Here is an 18563-nt window from a genome sequence, read left to right as displayed (position 1 = left end):
TATTTCTATAGTGTGGTCTGGCTACTTTTACAGAAGTAAATGAGTTGAATACTTGACTCATTAAATGAACAGTTGCTGTCACGTTGTGGGCCAGCAGACTTATAGTAAAAGCTGACTCGGCCATGACACTCAATTGTAATATGAGCTGCTGCGTTTTTATGGGGAGCGACAGCTGTGACGGCTTCCTGTTCTGACAACGTTTGGCCTCCTTGAATATCACTGGTGTACTCTTCTCCAGTACACCATGCTTTATTTACCAAACATTATCTGCTAGTTTGCCTTCATCAGGATTGAATCTAAGTTTGACCAGTGATCAGTAATGTGATTTATAGATCACCATAGATACTAAGTATACTAAACTACATCATCATTTGTTTGATTGTCTGACTTTGAGTGCCATCTTCTGGCAACTCAGAGGAAGTTCAGGTGCAGAGGATTTATGAACAACTCCATATGAAGACACAAAGTAAATTAACAGCAAACAAAGGAAATTAAATAAATAAGAAAAGAAGCCTAACCTAAGACACAACCCTGATGAAGGCAAGACAGACAGAAAGGTTAAGCGAGGTGATTAAAGCATGGAGAACTCTTACATTTTGAAGAGATTTGTAAACAAATACTAAGTCGTATTACATGCTGTGATGCCATCTAGCTGGAAGAGAGTGCATTACGAGCAACGTTTCTCCTTTCATACTGAACCTTTCAGCCTGTTTTCAAAAGAACAAAGCAGGCAGATCTTTTAAGATCACTTTCTCAGCTCAGAGGTCCCGTCTCAGACGAAGCTGTCCCTGTTGAAGGTCCCACTGGTCCTCGTTGTTGCTCTGGTTGCTGTGGTTGCTCTGGTTGCTCGGCTCTTCCTGCCTTCGTAAAACAGGGGCGGCACCAGAGTCACTCTGGACGAGGTGCCCGGCAACATGTAGGTCCGTCTGGTCCGGGCTGTGGCGTAAGTGGCCGGCCTCCGTCTTTCTGGAGAACTACTGAAAAAGTAGATATATGGTGAAGTTATTTATCTCGAGATAACAAAGTCAATACAACTGTTGAAGTGAAGTACAAGAGGTTTTGTGTTTACGTTGATGGTAGACCCTCTTTTCCAGAGAAGTACGTCATCACCGTGGCTCCAGAGAGGAGAAGCAGGGAGCCTCCCCAGCCAACGAAGAGTGCAGCTCCAAGTTCAAATCTGAACAGCAAGTTTTGAGGTATATCAAGAGTTATGGCTAGTTATTCTGCATTGTTTTATCCCTGTTTATATATATATATATATATATATATATATCACTCCTTGTAATAGCAATACTTTAAAAGTACTCACTTCTGCGCCCTGAAATTCGGGTCTACGAATTCGCTTATGACTTTGTTGGCCCACATCGTGTAGGTGATCATACCACAGAATCCTATCAGAAAACAGACTTCCTCAGTGCATGATATTCAAACAAGTTTAATACTCATAAACATCTTAGAATATATCTTTTTTTTTACCTGAAACCAGATAGGTTATACCGCCTGCAAAGGTCACCCTCGCATTGGCGATCTCCGATCCACCTATTTTAGTGCACTTCATCCCGATGAGTGTGAGGACGCCTCCGAAGAAACCAGTGATGACGGCGCAGACGGCGAGCGCTCTGGTGACGTGTAGGAACACTGAAAGAAAGCAGGTGAAACTGAAATACAAGTTGGATGTGTTAAATGTACAATTAGACTATTTATAGCACTTTACCTATTACTGCTGTGTGCAAAGAAAATACTGATAATACTGCTTTTTTTTTATTGATTATTTAAAAATTCAGCCCCTCTCCGTACCCTAATAATTTTCTTACAGTCCCTAAATCTTTACAACTTAAAGGGATAGTTCAGGTGTTTTGAAATGGGGTTGTATGAGGTACTTAAACGTATTTAAGACACCTAAAAAAATCAGTTCAAGTGTACGCTATATTTAGAATATTTTCACCGCTTTACCTTGCCGTCAGACAGCCCTTTCCAACGGGGAACTGAAGCCATTGTATCCATCATATGCTCTCGCCAAAGCCACCAGACTCAAACTTAACTTAAACTACTATACTTAATCAACTGTAGGTAATACACTGACTATGGATAAGTACCTCATACAACTACTATCCCTTTAATAAAAAAAATGAATGTTGATATTTTTAAGATTTCTGAATGTCCTACCAGGCAGGGCCAGCATGGATGGGTAATCCTTGCAGTCGGACACCCCCGTGGTGTCTGAGATGCAGTCCTTCCACAGGTTGGAGTAGTAGTTGGAGGTTGTTAGCACGACGCTGCCCACCTCGGACCAAGTCCAGTACTCTGTGGCAAGAGTGGAGCACACCAGGATCCAGCCGCACAGGCAGGACACGAAGCAGCCGATCTCCAAGTACATCACCACCGTCCTGTACTTCATGGTGAGTGCTGGCAGATCCTCCAGTAGTAGAGGTGAAAAACTACCAAGATGTGTTAAATATAGAGTAACGTCCAAGTTTGAACAACTTGTCACCGTGGGAAACTGGACTGAGCTCTATCTCTATGTCACTGCTGAGGTGTTGGTGTCAGACTAGCAGTGTTGTGTTGTCATCTTATCTTTTAGATGGTTTTGCCTCGTAAGCATCCTTCACGTTCCCAGCGCTCAGACAGAAATGGTGAAGGATTACATCTTGCTGTATCATGCTACCATTGTTTTACCTCCTCATTGTCACAAAATCAACCACTTTTTCTTTCTTCAAATACCTTTTCTTCTTTTCTGCCCTCAAAACTATTGAAATCTTTTCTTTAGCTAAAAACTGGATTTGTACATGTGAAAGTGACAAAATACAGAAATTACCACAAATAAGCCAAAAAAGGGGAATATTTCATGTTTTATATGTTGTGTGGGCTATGCAGAAACAAATATATATTACATTTGTTTGTCAAAAAAAGTCATGTACAGACAAAGAAATGTCTCTAGTACCCCAAACAGAACATCAGGGTGAAACTCACAAACAAGAACACAATGTCTCTGTCAGAGCTCCTTTTTTGGATAAAGTTAGAAAAATAATCACACAGGATGGAAACCATTCCCATTGTTTATTTTTGAATACACATAGCTCATTTGGTAGGCTATTAGTTTTGCAAGACAAGAAAAGTCATCGCCCAAAATAAAATACATTTTAAATTAAATTAAAATTAAATTAAATTAAATTAAATTAAATTAAATTAAAATGTAATCCTCAAACAAAATCCTCAGTTTGAATAAATTAATTCTGTTTAATAAATGAGTTAGTCTTTTTTTATTAAATCAACTCTCTATAATGAATAGAACTCGGCACTTTCATCAACATAAACAAAGTAATCTCGTTTTGATGGATTTGCCAAGTGAATGCATTTTGCAATAACTTAATTAATTTACTATAATAGTGTTAGAGCAAAAGTAGATTTTTTGTTATTGTGGTTAAATAAATGTAATTTATGGTGCTGTTAGATTGCTGCTAGACTGCTAGTTTTTGACCGCAGTGAAAATGAGTGTTTTTGAAAGGCTAAACGCCAACAAATATAGATAGAAGTAGAATATTTCATTAGATTTGGCTACAAAGTAGCAAAATATATATCTTTTTAAATAGTTTTATATACAGACTTTTGTATAAATAATCAAGTAAGTGTGTCATTATGATTTTAGTGATATATGAGCAACCCTCAGAGCAGACAAATACTGGCGCACCCCCTGTGATCTCTGGTAAAGCCTGTCCTGGTATTATTTACAGACGAAATTATCTTTAAATGTGATGGTAGGGTTTTGAATAGGATTATTATTAGATTATGATATATGTATATATATTTATTATCATTTATTGATTAATTGCTGGGTGAACTGGGCACTTAAAATGAATCTGTAGCGTTACACAAACACAACAGAAGCCATCTTGTAGGGGGAGGCGTTAGTGGGGTCATGTGACTTTTTTGATGGTCCATAGATGTGTTCTTTTTCCCCGGCAAAGGGAACCATGGGATGTCTGCTGCAGAGAGAGTTGAATCCAGTCAGAAACAACAATATACATTAGTGAATTTTGGGTACTACTATTTCAGTTGTCTCCATAATATGATACGTTAACAAACCTTTTTGGGTGGTTAACTCTGCATGCAGTTGCACATTGGACTGTGCAGCCGAGTAGAATGAGGAAACTCCCCACCAGGCCAATGTATAGGGGGGCTCCAATCTCATAGCTGAGGAAATAACAGTTAATATCGGCTAATATCTTGCGTTACTCACTGTCAATAAGGGTGATTGAAAGGCCACATATTACCTCAGTTTTGATGGATCTGCTTTGCTCTGTAAAAAAGCTTCAACCACTCTGTTTATGTATAAACAATAACCGGCCACGTCCGACGCGCCTGCATGAGGGGAAAGCAGATGACACATGGGAAAGAAAAAACAAGATGAACCAGAAAAGTTCTGAGGAGCTTCTTTCACAACAGCTGAGGCTCTGCGGAGGCAAACAAATCGTACTCACAGCCGACCAGATGGAAAGCAGACGCTGTTATTAACATCCTGTCCTTGCTGCTCCGGTCTCCACCGATGCGTGTGCACTCCATTCCGAAAAATGTGAGCACTGTGCCAATGAGGCCGAGGCAGAGGCCAATCATCAGGAGCCCCCTGACTGCCTGGATGTATGCTGATGGCAGACAAACACGCGTCCGGGTCATTTGTTTTAACATTTTATGAGCACTGTGTAAACTGTGATTATTTGTACCCACTTTTGACTGTCCACAGCACCCAGAAGCCCACACAGTTCACCACCAGAGTGGAGTCTTCATGGCAGTCCCTCCACAGGTCGGACCAGTACCGAGCTGTCTCCACTACGGAGGAGCCCCCTTGACCCCCCAGGTGGGCCACCCTCAAGTCAGAAAATATATAAAATAATTAATTTTGGCTTATTATATTCCAGTCTTGTTTGCAGTGCATTACTCTAACCAAAACCCTTCTCTCATTTTGCAATACTAGATCTTTTTGGCCCATGAGTTGTGAGAAGATACTATAAGGATACATTGTGAGTATGTCAAACAGATATTTAGCACATTAAAGGGGCAGTCCAGTGATTTAGTATTGCACTTCCATCTAGTTGGGGGACTCTCAACAGACAGATTAAAACAAGAATGGTAAAAATTGAAGCAGCAGAGGCCGAGATATTCCGACTGAAACGCTGGATCCTACGTTTCCCATAATGCAACTCAATAGCATCTTTCATTAGACCCTCCATGCCTTCTAAATGCCCTGGTCTTTCAAGCTTCACACTTATTATTGATATATCATCAAGTACGCATGATGAGTTCATGTGTTCACACATTGAAATGTATTTTTATTTTTTAATAATTGCTAAACAACATTTGATAACTATCATCTTCAGTCTAAACACTTTCTCCCTGCAGTTTACAGAGCTGAAGTACATCAGGTGCATTCTTCTAACTCTTCTTTCTTGCCTACCTCCAGTAGTCCATAGCGAGGGTGCAGCCCACAAAGCCCCAGCCCAGTAGGCAGAGCAGCAGGCCCAGGATCTGAGCCAGTCTCCTCCACATCCCTTCAGTCGGGTAAATACAAGTTTATTAAGTACAAATAGTTACTGAGATGTTAAGACAGTGTAGACGATGAAGCCAATAATGCCAGATGTGAAGGTGTTTAATGCCTTCCTACCTTGTGAAGGAATTAGTCCACCAATAATTCAAGAAAATAAAAGCCACAGTGGTTTTTGCTTCAGATTAAAGCTGTAGATCCTCTAACAGTGGCTGCCGAGTGAGGGTTTGAATAACAGCGAAACAGACACTGTTTACTGTCAACCAGACCTGATGAGCCTGGTGGAGTTTTATTTGTTGTACACAAAGGCTGCCAGTTATATTAGAAATGGAAGTGTGCCTCATTGAATGAATATATTGTGTCTATACATTATAGATGATAAACATCAACAACAGGTTAATTCAATGAAAAATATGTTGCACAATTTTTAATACAAAACACATATTTGCTTTCATCACAGGTTCATGAATTGAACAGAAAAGCTTCAGCTCATCAGTTCGTCACATTTATTTAGATATAAGAGTTCTTGATGATCGGCGTGGTCTCGCTCCTCGAGCTGCCCGACAACGACGACACTGTCCGGCTGCTGCTGCTGCCGCTGCTCCTCGACTCGGACAAAGTTGACACGCTGGACCTCGACGAGACAGCGGAATCCGATCCCGACCCCGATCCTGACCTCGACCCCGCAGACCCCGCAGACTTGGTTGTCCGCCCAGTCTTCGATGACCGCCCCGACTTGGCCGTGCGGCCAGATTTGGATGTGCGCCCTGACCTCGAGGAAATGCCAGACAGGTCCGAGCCCTCAGACTTGGACGACAGCTCGGACACGGAGGACGCTTTGGTCTTGGAGGTGATCCCGGACACTGTGGACAGAGCTGTGGTGGACTTGTTTTGCTCGGGGTCTGGTAGCGCCTGGACGTTGATTACCCTGCAGAGAGAAAAACACACTGCTGTCAAACATGACAAAGATGCTGAACTCCTAGCAGAAATTATGTTTTTGTTATACATGAGCACCAACAAGTCATTGTTTTGCAAGTCCCAAGTCAAGATTGACAAGTCTCGAGTCAAGTCCAGAGTTAAGTCTGACAAGTCCTGAGTCAAGTCCCAAGTCAAGACAGGCAGCTCCCGAATGAAGTCCCAAGTCAAGACTGACAAGTCCAGAGTTCAAGACAAGCAAGTTCAGAGTCAAGTCCAGAGTTAAGACTGACAAGTCCCAAGTCAAGTCCCAAGTCAAGACTGACAAGTCTAGAGTCAATTCCCAAGTCAAGTCTGTCAAGTCCCAAGTCAAGTCCCAAGTCACGACTGACAAGTCCCGAGCCAAGTCCCAAGTCAGTACTGACAAGTCCTGAGTCAAGACAGGCAAGTTCAGAGTCAAGTCCCGAGTCAAGTCTGACAAGTCCTGAGTCAAGTCCCAAGTCTAGTCTGACTAGTCCCAAGTCAAGAGAGGAAAGACAAGAGTCAAGTCCCAAGACAAGGCTGACAAGTCCAGAGTCAAGTCCCAAGTCTAGTCTGACTAGTCCCAAGTCAAGAGAGGAAAGACAAGAGTCAAGTCCCAAGTCAAGACTGACAAGCCTGAGTCAAATCCCCCCTTTACAATCTTTATGCTAAACTAGCTTAGATGATGGCTCTAGCTTCATATTTAGAGTACAAACACGAGAGTGGTATCAAACTTCTCATCTAGCTTTTGACGAGAGCAAATAAGCATATCCCATAAGCATTTATCTCCAACCTCTGCTTATGTTTACACCTCTTCCGCTGTATCAGCAGCAGGATGTCTCAAAAACTTGACATCTTGAGTGTTAAGAGTAAAGTGTAGATTTCTGCTCTCTGAGCTCCTTCTAGTGTTGAAATTGATCCACAGCATGCAGTTTTTCTCCTTCACTCATTTAACCACGAAAGCTTTTAAACACCAGGCCTTCTCTGCTCGTTTACACCAATGGCTTTAGGGTTATATTACAAGGTGGGAGGGAGTGTACCCACAGTGCACATCTGCACACTCCCACCTTTAACCTACTAACACAGCCTCCCGCATTTCGGATAATAAGTAATTCCACTTGAGCTCACGGGGCGCTGGTATTTATTGAGGAAGCTGAGAGAGGAGTTATTTATTCACTTCCCCAGACATGTTACAACATGTGTCAGTACTCACGTTGCCTCTGCTCCACAGAGCGGCGTGCACACCGACCACACGTAGAAGAAACCCCCGGTCACTTGAAAGGCCGAGCCGACCCAGCCGAGGAACATCGGGGTGCCGAGGTCGTACCTGTCGGTGTTAAGACAGAGAGACTGTGAGGTTAATATTCAAATATTTCTGTTTTATTAAAGTAATTCTCTCTGACAGAACAGGTTACATTTAAGCCTGTTAACTTACTTCAGTCCAGCAAAGTCAGGGTTGAAGTATTCTACTGAGACGTACTGCGCATAAACAGCATACCCACTTGTGGACAGCAAACCTGAAGAGAAATCATGTTGAGTCTTAAGAGTTCACAAAATAGTATTGGTTTACTCTGTAACCTTTTAATAATTAATAATAATTTTCATAATAGAAAGACACCGGTGTTTCCCAACTTTGGGGTCGGGACCATAGACTGTATAGAATATGTATCTAGACCTTACCGCTGGTTATGTGGCACCATGCGCCGGCGTAGATCTTCTTGTACTTTGACCGGTCTTTTCCCCCAATGAAGGTGCACTCCATTCCCAACAGACTGAGCACAAAGCCCAGCATGCCCAGGGAAAGAGCCGCCATCAGCAGGCCTCGCACTATCTGGACGTGGCCTGGAGTCACACAGTAAGACACAAATAGACATCTATCACCTAACGTAACATCACACAGATAACAGTGGGCTGAAGGAACCTTTTAGTTCCTTGAAAAGTAGTTCCGGGGACTAAAAGTCCTTTTGTTGGAAACCCGGCTTATGAGAGTCTAGATGCCAGCGGAGACAATGTTTTAGGGTATAGATGTGTGACCTACCATCCACAGACCAGAGCACAGGGTAGTCGTAGCAGTTGGTGACAGCAGTCGAGTCCGTGAAACAGGATCTCCACAGGCTGGACCAGTACCAGGCCACCTTGATGATGGAGGAGCCCCCCATGCCCCCGATGGCAGTGATCTTCCAGCCCTCCATGGCCATGGTGCAGGCCATGAAGATCCAGCCCAGTACGGTCATCAGGAAACCCCAAATCTGGACCACACGGATCTTCATCTCGGGGTGAGTTGATCTCCTATCTAGATTAAAGGTCCAAGGAAGCTTCTATTTCTAATCCGTGATCACTTATCCACAATCCAATGTCCTTTATTCATGCAGAAGACGCGTACATCCTGAGCCGAACGTCAAACAGACGTGGAAGTGGCCTCCTACTCAGCTGCTCGTCTCAGAGAAAGGAGAGGACGAGTGCATCACAGGTACAGATCAGAGGTGTGTTGTTGTTTTCCAGGTATTGCTTTACATGTGGGTGAGAGACAACAGTCGCTCAGGTTCCCATGGGCCACGGTTGAGATTTGTCATGTTTGAATCTGGACTGAGAGTGCTCACCTAAGCATATATCTCCAATTACCAAAACAGCTCCATGCCCCCATCGGACTGTCCCTCATGTGTGGACACATTTACTTATAGTCTGTTTATAGCATCAGACCATACAGTATATAGTATCATTATTTTTAATTGTGCTTTTTAACAACCTAAACCATAACAAATGAAATATACATATAATAACAGAGAAAAATGGTAATAAAATAATAAAATAATAAACAAATATTATAAAATTATATTATAAAAATACATTATTATTATTATTATTATTATTATTATTATTATTATTATATAAAAATATAAAAATATAAAAATAAATATAATCAAAATAAAATAAATACAAATTATAAAATAAGAATTATGATAAAGAAATATGAATTGTTATAATTTTTTTTAAATAATTTTGATCAATTCTCCAGTGGAAAAAATGGTTAAATTCAGCACCAAATCTGTGTAACTAATGATATCAACCCAAAAACAACTTATTATGAGACATAATAGAGCATGGGGATGACCATCATTTACTTATATCACATAATGTTTTAAACCTTTATACATTCTCACAATTTATTTTAATTAATTAATTCATGTTTATTTCTACACACACAGTGCTGAGCTGCATCTCAAATTAATCCTCAGGTTCCCAGCTTTCAGATGATGTAAAGCACTTCTATGTGACATCTACTGTTGGCCTGCTATCTCCCCCTAAAGACGCCCTGTACCCCCTAAAAAAAGACAAAAATGGGTCTATTATGGGTCTTAAAGGGTTTAAAAGCTCCCTTTAGGGTGAATAATATTCCTTGTTACAAAATGTTATATCCTTCTTTTCTCTAATTTAAGCATATATACAAAAAGAAAAAAGACCAAAGTACAGTTCTGCATTAGTGACCTTTACATGCTGCTCTGACCTGAAGCATCATTCTCGACTGCGCCTCAGGCTTTAAGCTGCTGGTTATTAGTAATTTTACCAAGAGCTCGCTGTGCTGCGGGTCTCATAATTACAGCACAACGTCTTAGCGCTGTTCTAATTAGAGTTAAACCTGAGGTAATGAGAGTTAGCGGGAGCGATGAAAGAGCTCCTCTTTGTTTCGGCTTATGACTAAGTTATTGGTGGTGGTGGTGGGGAGATATTGGAAACGGTGGGCGGCTGGGTTTGGTGAGCGTGGCTTTAATTAGCTTTAATTAGCTTGACACTGGGAAAAAAATGAACAAAGGAATGCTTATGTGACCTGAGCTCGCCAGGCAATTTGAACTATTAGATAATTGTGAAGTTTCTTCAGATGTGTCTACCAATAAACGTGCATTAACGCTGCTCTCTGCTGGTCTGGTTGCAGTACTGGCTCTGGGCCTTCAGACGTCCCCGTGTTGTTGCAATAACCAGCTTCCCATCGGAGATCAACAAATAGGTCAGAGGTTTTTAACCATTTTTCTTTTTATTAAAGGTCCCATATCGTGCTCATTTTTAGGTTCATACTGGTATTTTGTGTTTCTACTAGAACATGTTTACATGCTGTAATGTTAAAAAAAAACTTTATTTTCCTCATACTGTCTGCCTGAATATACCTGTATTTACCTTCTGTCTGAAACGCTCCGTTTTAGTGCATTTCAACGGAATTGCGTTGCTAGGCAACAGTTTGTGTCCATGTTTACTTCCTGTCAGCTGATATTATTTACATACACTGCAACAGGAAATAAACTGGGTCACATTTAGTATGTTTATGTTTAAAACCGTGTAATGATCTATATATTGTATATTTGTGACATCACAAATGCACAGAAATCCAGACAGCTTGTTTCAAAGGCACAGTTTCTCAATACGGGCTGTGTATATTTCTCTGTGGATTGAGCGTTTCGATACTTTCACAGTATTTAATATATCACTTAAACATGCTTTATAATATAAAAGACATGAAACCTCACTTTTTACAATATGGGACCTTTAACTAAGTTTAATTAACTATCAATTTGACTTGTATAAATGATATTATTATAAAGTGTAACCTTTTTAAGAGGATTTCTAATTTTACTCAGTATTTGCTTTGAGGTGTTAACTTTAAATTAATTTGGATATAACTATTGTGAGCAGTCACATCATTTTGAAATGAAAATCAGACATTAGACAACACAATACCACCATTATATCAGAGAGCGTTTTGCAGAGCCCAGGACACCTGACACTTGTTTGCGGATGTGAGGCGCCAGAAAGCACAGGGCGACCGCTCTCTGCCAGCTGGTTCAAGTATCCAACCTCTGGGCCAGGAGGGTTTGCGTAACATAGCCTGGGGTTCCTATTGATAATAATTCCCAGGTGGAGATGGATGGCTGATGTGAGGGGAAACCTCCGGTCAGGCCTCCTGCTCCACGTAGCCATCTCTGGGGTCAGATGTGAACTAGTGACCCTTGGAGGTCACATCAGTCGAGGCCAAGAAAGGCCTTTCTGCTTGAGAAATATTAACTGATGACACATTCGATTGAAGGTGTCTTCTGTTTTTGCTTTCAGGAGATGATTAACTGGATTTGCTCTATCGCTACAGGTTTTAAAAAGTAATCTATTTGTTTATTTTAGTTACTTTTACAGAATTGTGTTGCTTCCAAAACAGCGTGCTTATTATGTGAAATGTCTATGAAAACAGAACCGCTTTAAATAGTACAAAAGCAAATCATATTTATAACCACTGAATACCTTATTATTCTTATAACATACGCTCCAGCAGTAAGCTCACACAGATAGTGTACTTTCTGTGTGACATCCTCCAGTTTTAATGAGAAAAATACTTTAAAAACTATTTCCAACAGACTGAAGAAGTATAAAATAGAGATTTAATATGTCTCCAGACGAGGCAGGAAAGGCCAGCTTGTTGAAGGTGACCGCAGAGTTTGAACGGTGTTTTGTGCCAAATCAAATTTCCTGCCCTAAAAGAAAACCAAGCTTATCTTTTACATACAGTTATTGACAGAAATGTCCCCCCAAAAAGTAGCCATGTTTAAAGATGAATCTGGCCACTTAAAATGAATAGAATATGTAAACTGACACATGAATTATATGGAGGACAGAACCTGACAAAATCTAAAATTAATGAATGAATAAATAAATAAACGACTCAATAAATACATAAATGTCATTAAATGTAGCAAAAATAATATAAAGAATAAATGGAGCCATTAATTAGTTGATAAAATGTGACATAAATGTATATTTCTGTTTTAATTTGCTTCTTTGTATTTATCTTTGTATGAATTCCCTTATCTATTTACTCTTCTGTTTAATTTTCCCCTTCTATTCATTTATGTATTTAGTTTTATAAATCTTTAAATGTATTTATTTATTTTTGCATGTATGTATTTATTTATGTATTTATTTGATTTTTTTTTAAATGTATGTATTTATTTTTTTTAATATTTAAATATATTTAGTTTTGCATTTATTTTTAATTTATTTATAAATGTATGTACTGTATTTATTCATGCATTTATTTGTTTATTAATGCATGATTTTCCCCTTGCATTTCACCCCTTATTTATTTCCCCAAACTTATATATTTCTGTATTCTTTTCTTTATACATTTCTTTTTACATTTCTTTATGCATTTTTGCCTCATTAAGCAAATGAGGGGTCTGTCCCTCACTTATTTACATACATACATACATAAATAAATAAAAGGGAAAAGTAAACAGAAGAGTAAATGAATAAGGGAATTAATACAAAGATAAATAAACCACGAAGCAAATTAAAACAGAAATATCAATTTATGTCACATTTTATCAATTCATTAATGGCTACATTTATTTTCAAAATCCTTTTTACTGCATTTAATGATATATTTATTTATTTATCGAGTCATTTATTTATTCGTTTATTTTCTGTCCTCCATAGCATTACACTTTCCAGCCTTTATTTTCATGGAGTTGAGGCACAGAAGTTCTTAAAAGTGAATTGTGTCCTTTGCTTTTACTGGTAAAATAGTTTCTGGTGACCACAAACTAATGTGATAAATTCCACAATCATGTAACAACAAGTCCAATGTCACACATAGGCATTTCTTCCAAACTGCCTCGACGGCTCTCCTGGTTCCTTGCGGAGGCTGTTGACTGTCTTGCTGTGCTTGTTGCGTGCTGCTGCAAATGATGTAGCTCCACTGTAGGTGTATTCAGCTCTGCAAAAAGACAAAAAAAGCGTAAGAAATTAAGGAAGAATACCTGCTGAACAGTAATAGAGCACCAAATCTTGCTGAATTTTTTAAAATAAGTCTCCGCCAGGAGATTATGTATTCAGTCGTGTGTGTCTGTCTGTCTGTCCACGGCTAATCTTGCATGCTACTTGACCCATCAGCCTAATATTTTTTGTGCTCATTTATGACTGTATGCTCAAAGACCTCTCGTGGTTGCAGTGATTCACACTTTTTGAAAACATATTTTATTGACTGTTTTAACCCGTCATTGACTGCTGAATGATGTGTTTACCAAGCAATTAAGCTAGTCTCAGTTCTGGGAGAGAGAGAAACTTGAATTCAGAAGATGTACGGTTGACATTGACAATGCTATCATGCTGATGTTTACCAGGTATAATGTTTACCACGTTTACTATCTTTAACATTTGCTAATTAGCACTAAACAAGAAGTACTGAGACCAAACCCTGCTACATATTTCTTTATATCGTCCCTCCTTTCTGTTCCTCGTAGCTTTCCCTATAGGTACCCTCAGTCAAGGTGACTTTCACTGGGAATAGGTCCTTATTACTCGACTGTAACAAAGGAAACATTCAGCCGTCAGCGGCTGCATTACTAATCAAAACGACGATCATGCAATCTGCCCTGTAGGTTCAGCAATTATGAGACAAGATGTTGAGAGAGATTGCTGGATGTTTTCGACTTTAACCGTCTCTCCATTGCAGTTAAAGTAATTATTTAAATTGCATGATTGAGTTAGCAACTCAGTGAAGTTTAGAGTCCGTCCAAATCAGATTTCCTCTAAGCCCTTGTTGCCGCTGACAGATGTGGGATCACATTGATAGCATCCAGCATGTTAGAAAAACCCAAGCCACTTGCCTGATACTGGAGCCTTCAGACAGGGAGAGGCAGAAGACGAGTCCTCCCAGGATACACAGCACGGATCCAGCCCAGCCGATGAAGAGAGCGGCTCCCAGCTCAAACCTGAAGTGGGAAAGAAAGAAGACATTTATGACTGGACTTCCTTTCATCTGAATGGGGTTTTGATCCTTTATTTTAATCCCAAATACTTACTTCTGGGCAACAAAGAGGGGGTCAAAGAAGTCAGTTGTGATCCTGTGAGCGTATATGGAGCATGCAGTCATGCAGCAGAGGCCTACGGGGAGAATTAAGAGGATTTCTACTTCAAGATCTGACTTGACTCAAAGCAGAAAGAGCTCATAATGTCATTCACTTAAACACAGCTTCCTAAAATGCAGCTCAAATGCTACATGCCCCGTATATCCAGACACAGAGACAGGTAATGGTTTGTACCGCTGAGAATGAAGATGAAGCCCGAGATGACAGTCAGACGGGCCTTGGTGGTCTCCGAGCCTCCTATTTTCGTGCACTTCATTCCTATCAAGGCGAAGATGGCCCCGAAGAAACCCAGACATACGGCGGCGATCATCAGACCCCGACACACCTGGATATAGCCTTCATGAGAGAGACAGAGAAGAGTGTGCTTTAAAGGACCAGTGTGTAACATTTAGGGGGGTCTATTGGCAGAAATGGAATATTAATAACTATGTTTTCTTTAGTGTATAATCACCTGAAACTAAGAATCATTGTGTTTTCGTTAGCTTAGAATGAGCCCCCCATATCTACATCATGGATGTATTAAGAGAACTGGATACAGCGTTGGAGGCGGGGCCCCGTTCATTCCTATGAAAGTTGCTCATTGGCGCATGATGCCAAAATGGCTCGACTTCCGAGTGGGAAAGCACCCGGATCTTTCGGCGATCTTCCGCATCCATTGGTGCCATGGCGCAGTAGCGTCCGCTCGGTCACAAGGCTCGGTCAAGGGGTCACGCTATTGTCACGGCTCGCTAACTCTAACAGAACTGTAACAGAGTTTGGTGACAACTCAGATCTATCTTGGGACCTTTTGGGAACCGCTGCTTTAAACCAAAGGCTTGTAGGAAAAGGACAGGAGTTTAAATTTGTGATGTAGAACGTAGCAGTAACGAAACGTTACAGGTGCGTAGTTGAGATTGAGTTTGAAGATGGGTGTGGTCCAACAGGGGCACCAGAAGTACGGGGGCCATTGGCCCCCCAATTTACGCCCTTGGCCCGATTTTGACGTTGTGGCTGGTCTCTAGAGATGGTCTCTAGTTTCACTTATTTTAGGCGTGCGGAGGTGAAAGAATCTAGCATTTCATAAGAAAAAAAAGCTTTGAAATGAGCAAAAACTGTAACACATTTCGATGACCCCTCAGATTTATCTTGGGACCTTTTGGGAACCGCTGCTTTAAACCAAAGACTTGTAGGAAGAGGACATGAGTTTAAATTTGCGCTGTACAATGTAGCAGTCACGAAACGTTACAGGTGTGTAGTTGAGATTGAGTTCGAGGGCGAAGGAAGTAGGGGCAAAGGAATAGGGGGGCTATTGGCCTCCCCACTTTACGGCCCTGGCCCGATTTGGTATCGTGGCTGGCCTCTAGTTTTGGTTATTTTAGTCGTGCGGAGGTGAAAGAATCTAGCATTTCATAAGAAAAAAAGTTTTGAAATGAGCAAAAACTGTAACAGATTTTGGTGATCCCGCAGATTTATCTTGGGACAGGAGTTTAAATTTGTGCTGTAGAGCGTAGCACCTATATGAAAATACATTTTCTTTTCTCAACAGTACGTGACGACAGATAAGGAAGTGAAACTGCATGAATGTATCAAATTGCCGCAAGACGTTAGAATTAGAGCACGCAATGCCTTTCCGTATCGTTAGTGGTAAGCAATGGGAAGTGACCTCTGTATGACTGTGTGACTTTCTCAGATTGCTTCATTCGGTCACATTAGGAGGCTGTATCAGTCCAGCCGGCCTTTAACTTTAAATGTGGTTGTTTGTGGCCTGAAGCCAGAGTCAGAAAAGGAAATATCAAGTTCCAAATGCATTTGTTGACAATGGTTTTCAGTCATCTAAAAACAAGAGGTGTTTTTTGGGGCATCGGTGCTTCGGTCAGATGCACACAAAGATAGACATCTGACCTCAGAAAGACAACATCATGCACTGCTACGGCAACAACAACCACAGTCATCTCATAACTCACCATCTAGAGCCAGCATCGAAGGGAAGTCCTTGCAGTTGGACACGCCGGTGGAGTCGGTCACACACGTTTTCCAAAGGTTAGACCAGAAGGTAGCTGTGGTGATGACCGTCCCGTCCACGGAGGACACCTTCCAGTAGTCCGTCGGCAGGGTGGACGACACCAGGATCCACCCCGAGATGGTCAGGACAAAGGCAACGATCTCTGTTGCCATGTTGCCCATTTTCCCCCCGCGGCGTGGAGGTCCCGACTGGGACAGATCTTTCCCTCAGTGAGAGGAGGTGGGAGGGTCGGCCCTGGGACAGGTGCGTCAGCATCGGCTGTTCCGCAGAATTCCTCCACCTGCCAAGCATCTACGCCCGAGAACCAGTACTTTTAAAGTGCATATCAGTCACTGACACACAATCAGTGTGCTGTATGTTGTTTGCGTGCGGGGGTGCACGCGCTAGTCATCACTCCACACAGTGTGCATGGGGTCTGCAAGGGGATCTGCAGGAGGAGGAAGTCTTTAATTGAAAGGATCTGAAAAGTCTTTGACAGAGAGGGAGCACAAGATGGGGAACAGAGATAGGAGAGACTTGTACGGTGGATTGACTGAATGAATGAATTATGTGGTTTTAGCATTCTTTTTTTGATCTCGGTTCAGTTTGCATTGCACCAGAATTTGGAAAACCAGTACTTCATTATAGCAGCAGCACTAAATAAAGGCAGTGCAACTAGTTAGAGTATAACTGGTTTTACAGCATTATAGCTCCATCAAGTGGCCAAAAGGAGACGATGCTTCGAACTATCTGGAAGGGCATTTCCTCATTTCCCTGCTTATATTACGATATTCAGTTCATTAATATAGCAGCAAACAACTATTTGTTATGTAAAGATATAGAGGAGTAATGTCTGCCTGAGCTATGAATGAAGTCACTCTCCCTCTGTGTATGTTGTAATCTGAGCCTCTCCCTGCATTGTTGACATAGCCGCACGTGCTTTTAGTGCATGTTCACACATATCAGGATGCCCTATTGGCTAGCTTACCGCCGCCGCTCTGCACTGTCTCTGTAATCTATAACAACAGGTCAAAAAACTACAACTGTTAAATAAACATAGTGTAGTAAAAAGTACAATATTTCACTATCAAATTTAGTGAAATTGAAGTATAAAGTAGCATGAAATGGAAATATTTAAAGAGGTCTTATTATGCTTATTTTCAGGTGCATACTTGTATCTTAGGTTTCTACTAGAACATGTCTGTCAACAAAGCCCAGTCTGCTCTGATTGGTCAGCTGGCCCACTCTGTTGTGATTGGTCAACCAAACCAAACTCTTTGGACTCCGCTCCAGCTCCGCTCTAACTAGCTTTGTTTGAGGGCGAGCCAAACTAGCCGCTAGGCAGGTATTATGCAAATGTGTCACTTGGTGACATCACCACGTTACGGAAGAAAGGGCGGGACTTCAAGTCAGGCGTTTCAGTCAGTTCAGGAGCAGTGTTTTTCCCTCTGGTTTGGACTTTGGGCTTTGTAACTGTGCAGACCTTGTACATGCACAGAAAACGATATAACACACTAAAGGAAAGGGGAAAGGCACAAAAGCATAGTAGGTCCTCTTTAAGTAAAGTACCTCAAACTGAGATGTATTTTCAGTCCAGTACTTGAGTAAATGTGTTTTGTTACATTCCACTTCTGCCTATTTGTCTACTTTTTAAATTAGTCGAGCTGCTCTACTTTCCACGTATACGTACAGTATATATACCCCTGGCTGAGAATATATGATCTCATGCTTTCATATCTGCCCCACCACCACCACCATTTCTTACAGTTTTCTATGTGAATTTAATGTATTTATATTTGTGTATCTGTAATTGTCACTAACAATAAGATGAGTAGAGACAAACCAGAGACGCCAAAGTAAAGAATAGCCCCGCGGGCATGATTACTGTATGATACGACAACATTTAGTGTCCGTCCTGGTCCTGTATCAGCTCAATAAGGGCTGCAGAGCAAGCAGCAAGCTTTAAATGGGGATGCAAAGAGTGCCAGGAAGGTGAGTCAGAGGAAAAACACAAAGGGGGAAGTAAATCAAAAAAGTCACTGAGAGGCAGTCATAAATTAAAAAATATTGAGAAATGAGAATAATAAATCCTCTGAGCACATAGAGGCAGCGAGCCAGGTACTAATTAATTAAATTCCTAATCTTGTACTGGAAAACTGTTCACAGCTTTTTTTTCAAACAAGGATTAGATCTTAATCTCTGTTTG

The 18563-nt window shown here is 41.0% G+C and overlaps 4 protein-coding genes across 6 annotated transcripts; all 4 read right to left on the bottom strand.

The window, feature by feature from the left end:
* Nucleotides 1-159: 159 nt before the first annotated feature.
* On the bottom strand, nt 160-3484 carry LOC119483690 (claudin-10-like). Of its 2 annotated transcripts, none has more exons than XM_037762062.1 (5): nt 2167-3484; nt 1477-1638; nt 1310-1391; nt 1070-1177; nt 160-977 (listed from the first exon to the last, which is right to left on the bottom strand). In XM_037762062.1, the coding sequence occupies exons 1-5, from the start codon at nt 2396-2398 to the stop codon at nt 773-775; spliced, it is 789 nt and encodes a 262-aa protein (XP_037617990.1). In that variant the 5' UTR covers nt 2399-3484; the 3' UTR covers nt 160-772. The 2 variants fall into 2 exon arrangements, with proteins under 2 accessions (XP_037617990.1, XP_037617991.1); XM_037762063.1 differs by having other exon boundaries at nt 160-974.
* A 5-nt stretch (nt 3485-3489) lies between these two features.
* LOC119483691 (claudin-10-like) lies at nt 3490-5775 on the bottom strand. Of its 2 annotated transcripts, none has more exons than XM_037762065.1 (7): nt 5657-5775; nt 5450-5543; nt 4723-4862; nt 4479-4640; nt 4272-4359; nt 4084-4191; nt 3490-3983 (listed from the first exon to the last, which is right to left on the bottom strand). In XM_037762065.1, exons 2-7 carry the CDS (start codon nt 5539-5541, stop codon nt 3866-3868), a joined length of 708 nt encoding a protein of 235 aa, XP_037617993.1. In that variant the 5' UTR covers nt 5542-5543; nt 5657-5775; the 3' UTR covers nt 3490-3865. The 2 variants fall into 2 exon arrangements, with proteins under 2 accessions (XP_037617993.1, XP_037617994.1); XM_037762066.1 differs by having other exon boundaries at nt 3490-3980.
* A 33-nt stretch (nt 5776-5808) lies between these two features.
* si:busm1-52i16.2 (claudin-10) lies at nt 5809-8968 on the bottom strand. Its single transcript, XM_037762061.1, has 5 exons — nt 8511-8968; nt 8153-8314; nt 7908-7989; nt 7686-7799; nt 5809-6464 (listed from the first exon to the last, which is right to left on the bottom strand). Exons 1-5 carry the CDS (start codon nt 8740-8742, stop codon nt 6047-6049), a joined length of 1008 nt encoding a protein of 335 aa, XP_037617989.1. The 5' UTR covers nt 8743-8968; the 3' UTR covers nt 5809-6046.
* A 3854-nt stretch (nt 8969-12822) lies between these two features.
* cldn10a (claudin 10a) lies at nt 12823-16594 on the bottom strand. Its single transcript, XM_037761518.1, has 5 exons — nt 16320-16594; nt 14551-14712; nt 14311-14392; nt 14116-14220; nt 12823-13223 (listed from the first exon to the last, which is right to left on the bottom strand). Exons 1-5 carry the CDS (start codon nt 16537-16539, stop codon nt 13094-13096), a joined length of 699 nt encoding a protein of 232 aa, XP_037617446.1. The 5' UTR covers nt 16540-16594; the 3' UTR covers nt 12823-13093.
* Nucleotides 16595-18563: the final 1969 nt, after the last annotated feature.

The sequence above is a fragment of the Sebastes umbrosus genome, chromosome 24 (genome assembly GCF_015220745.1).
Source record: "Sebastes umbrosus isolate fSebUmb1 chromosome 24, fSebUmb1.pri, whole genome shotgun sequence".
In the NCBI taxonomy this organism is placed as follows: domain Eukaryota; kingdom Metazoa; phylum Chordata; class Actinopteri; order Perciformes; family Sebastidae; genus Sebastes; species Sebastes umbrosus.
This window is presented reverse-complemented; position numbering and strand designations above follow the sequence as displayed.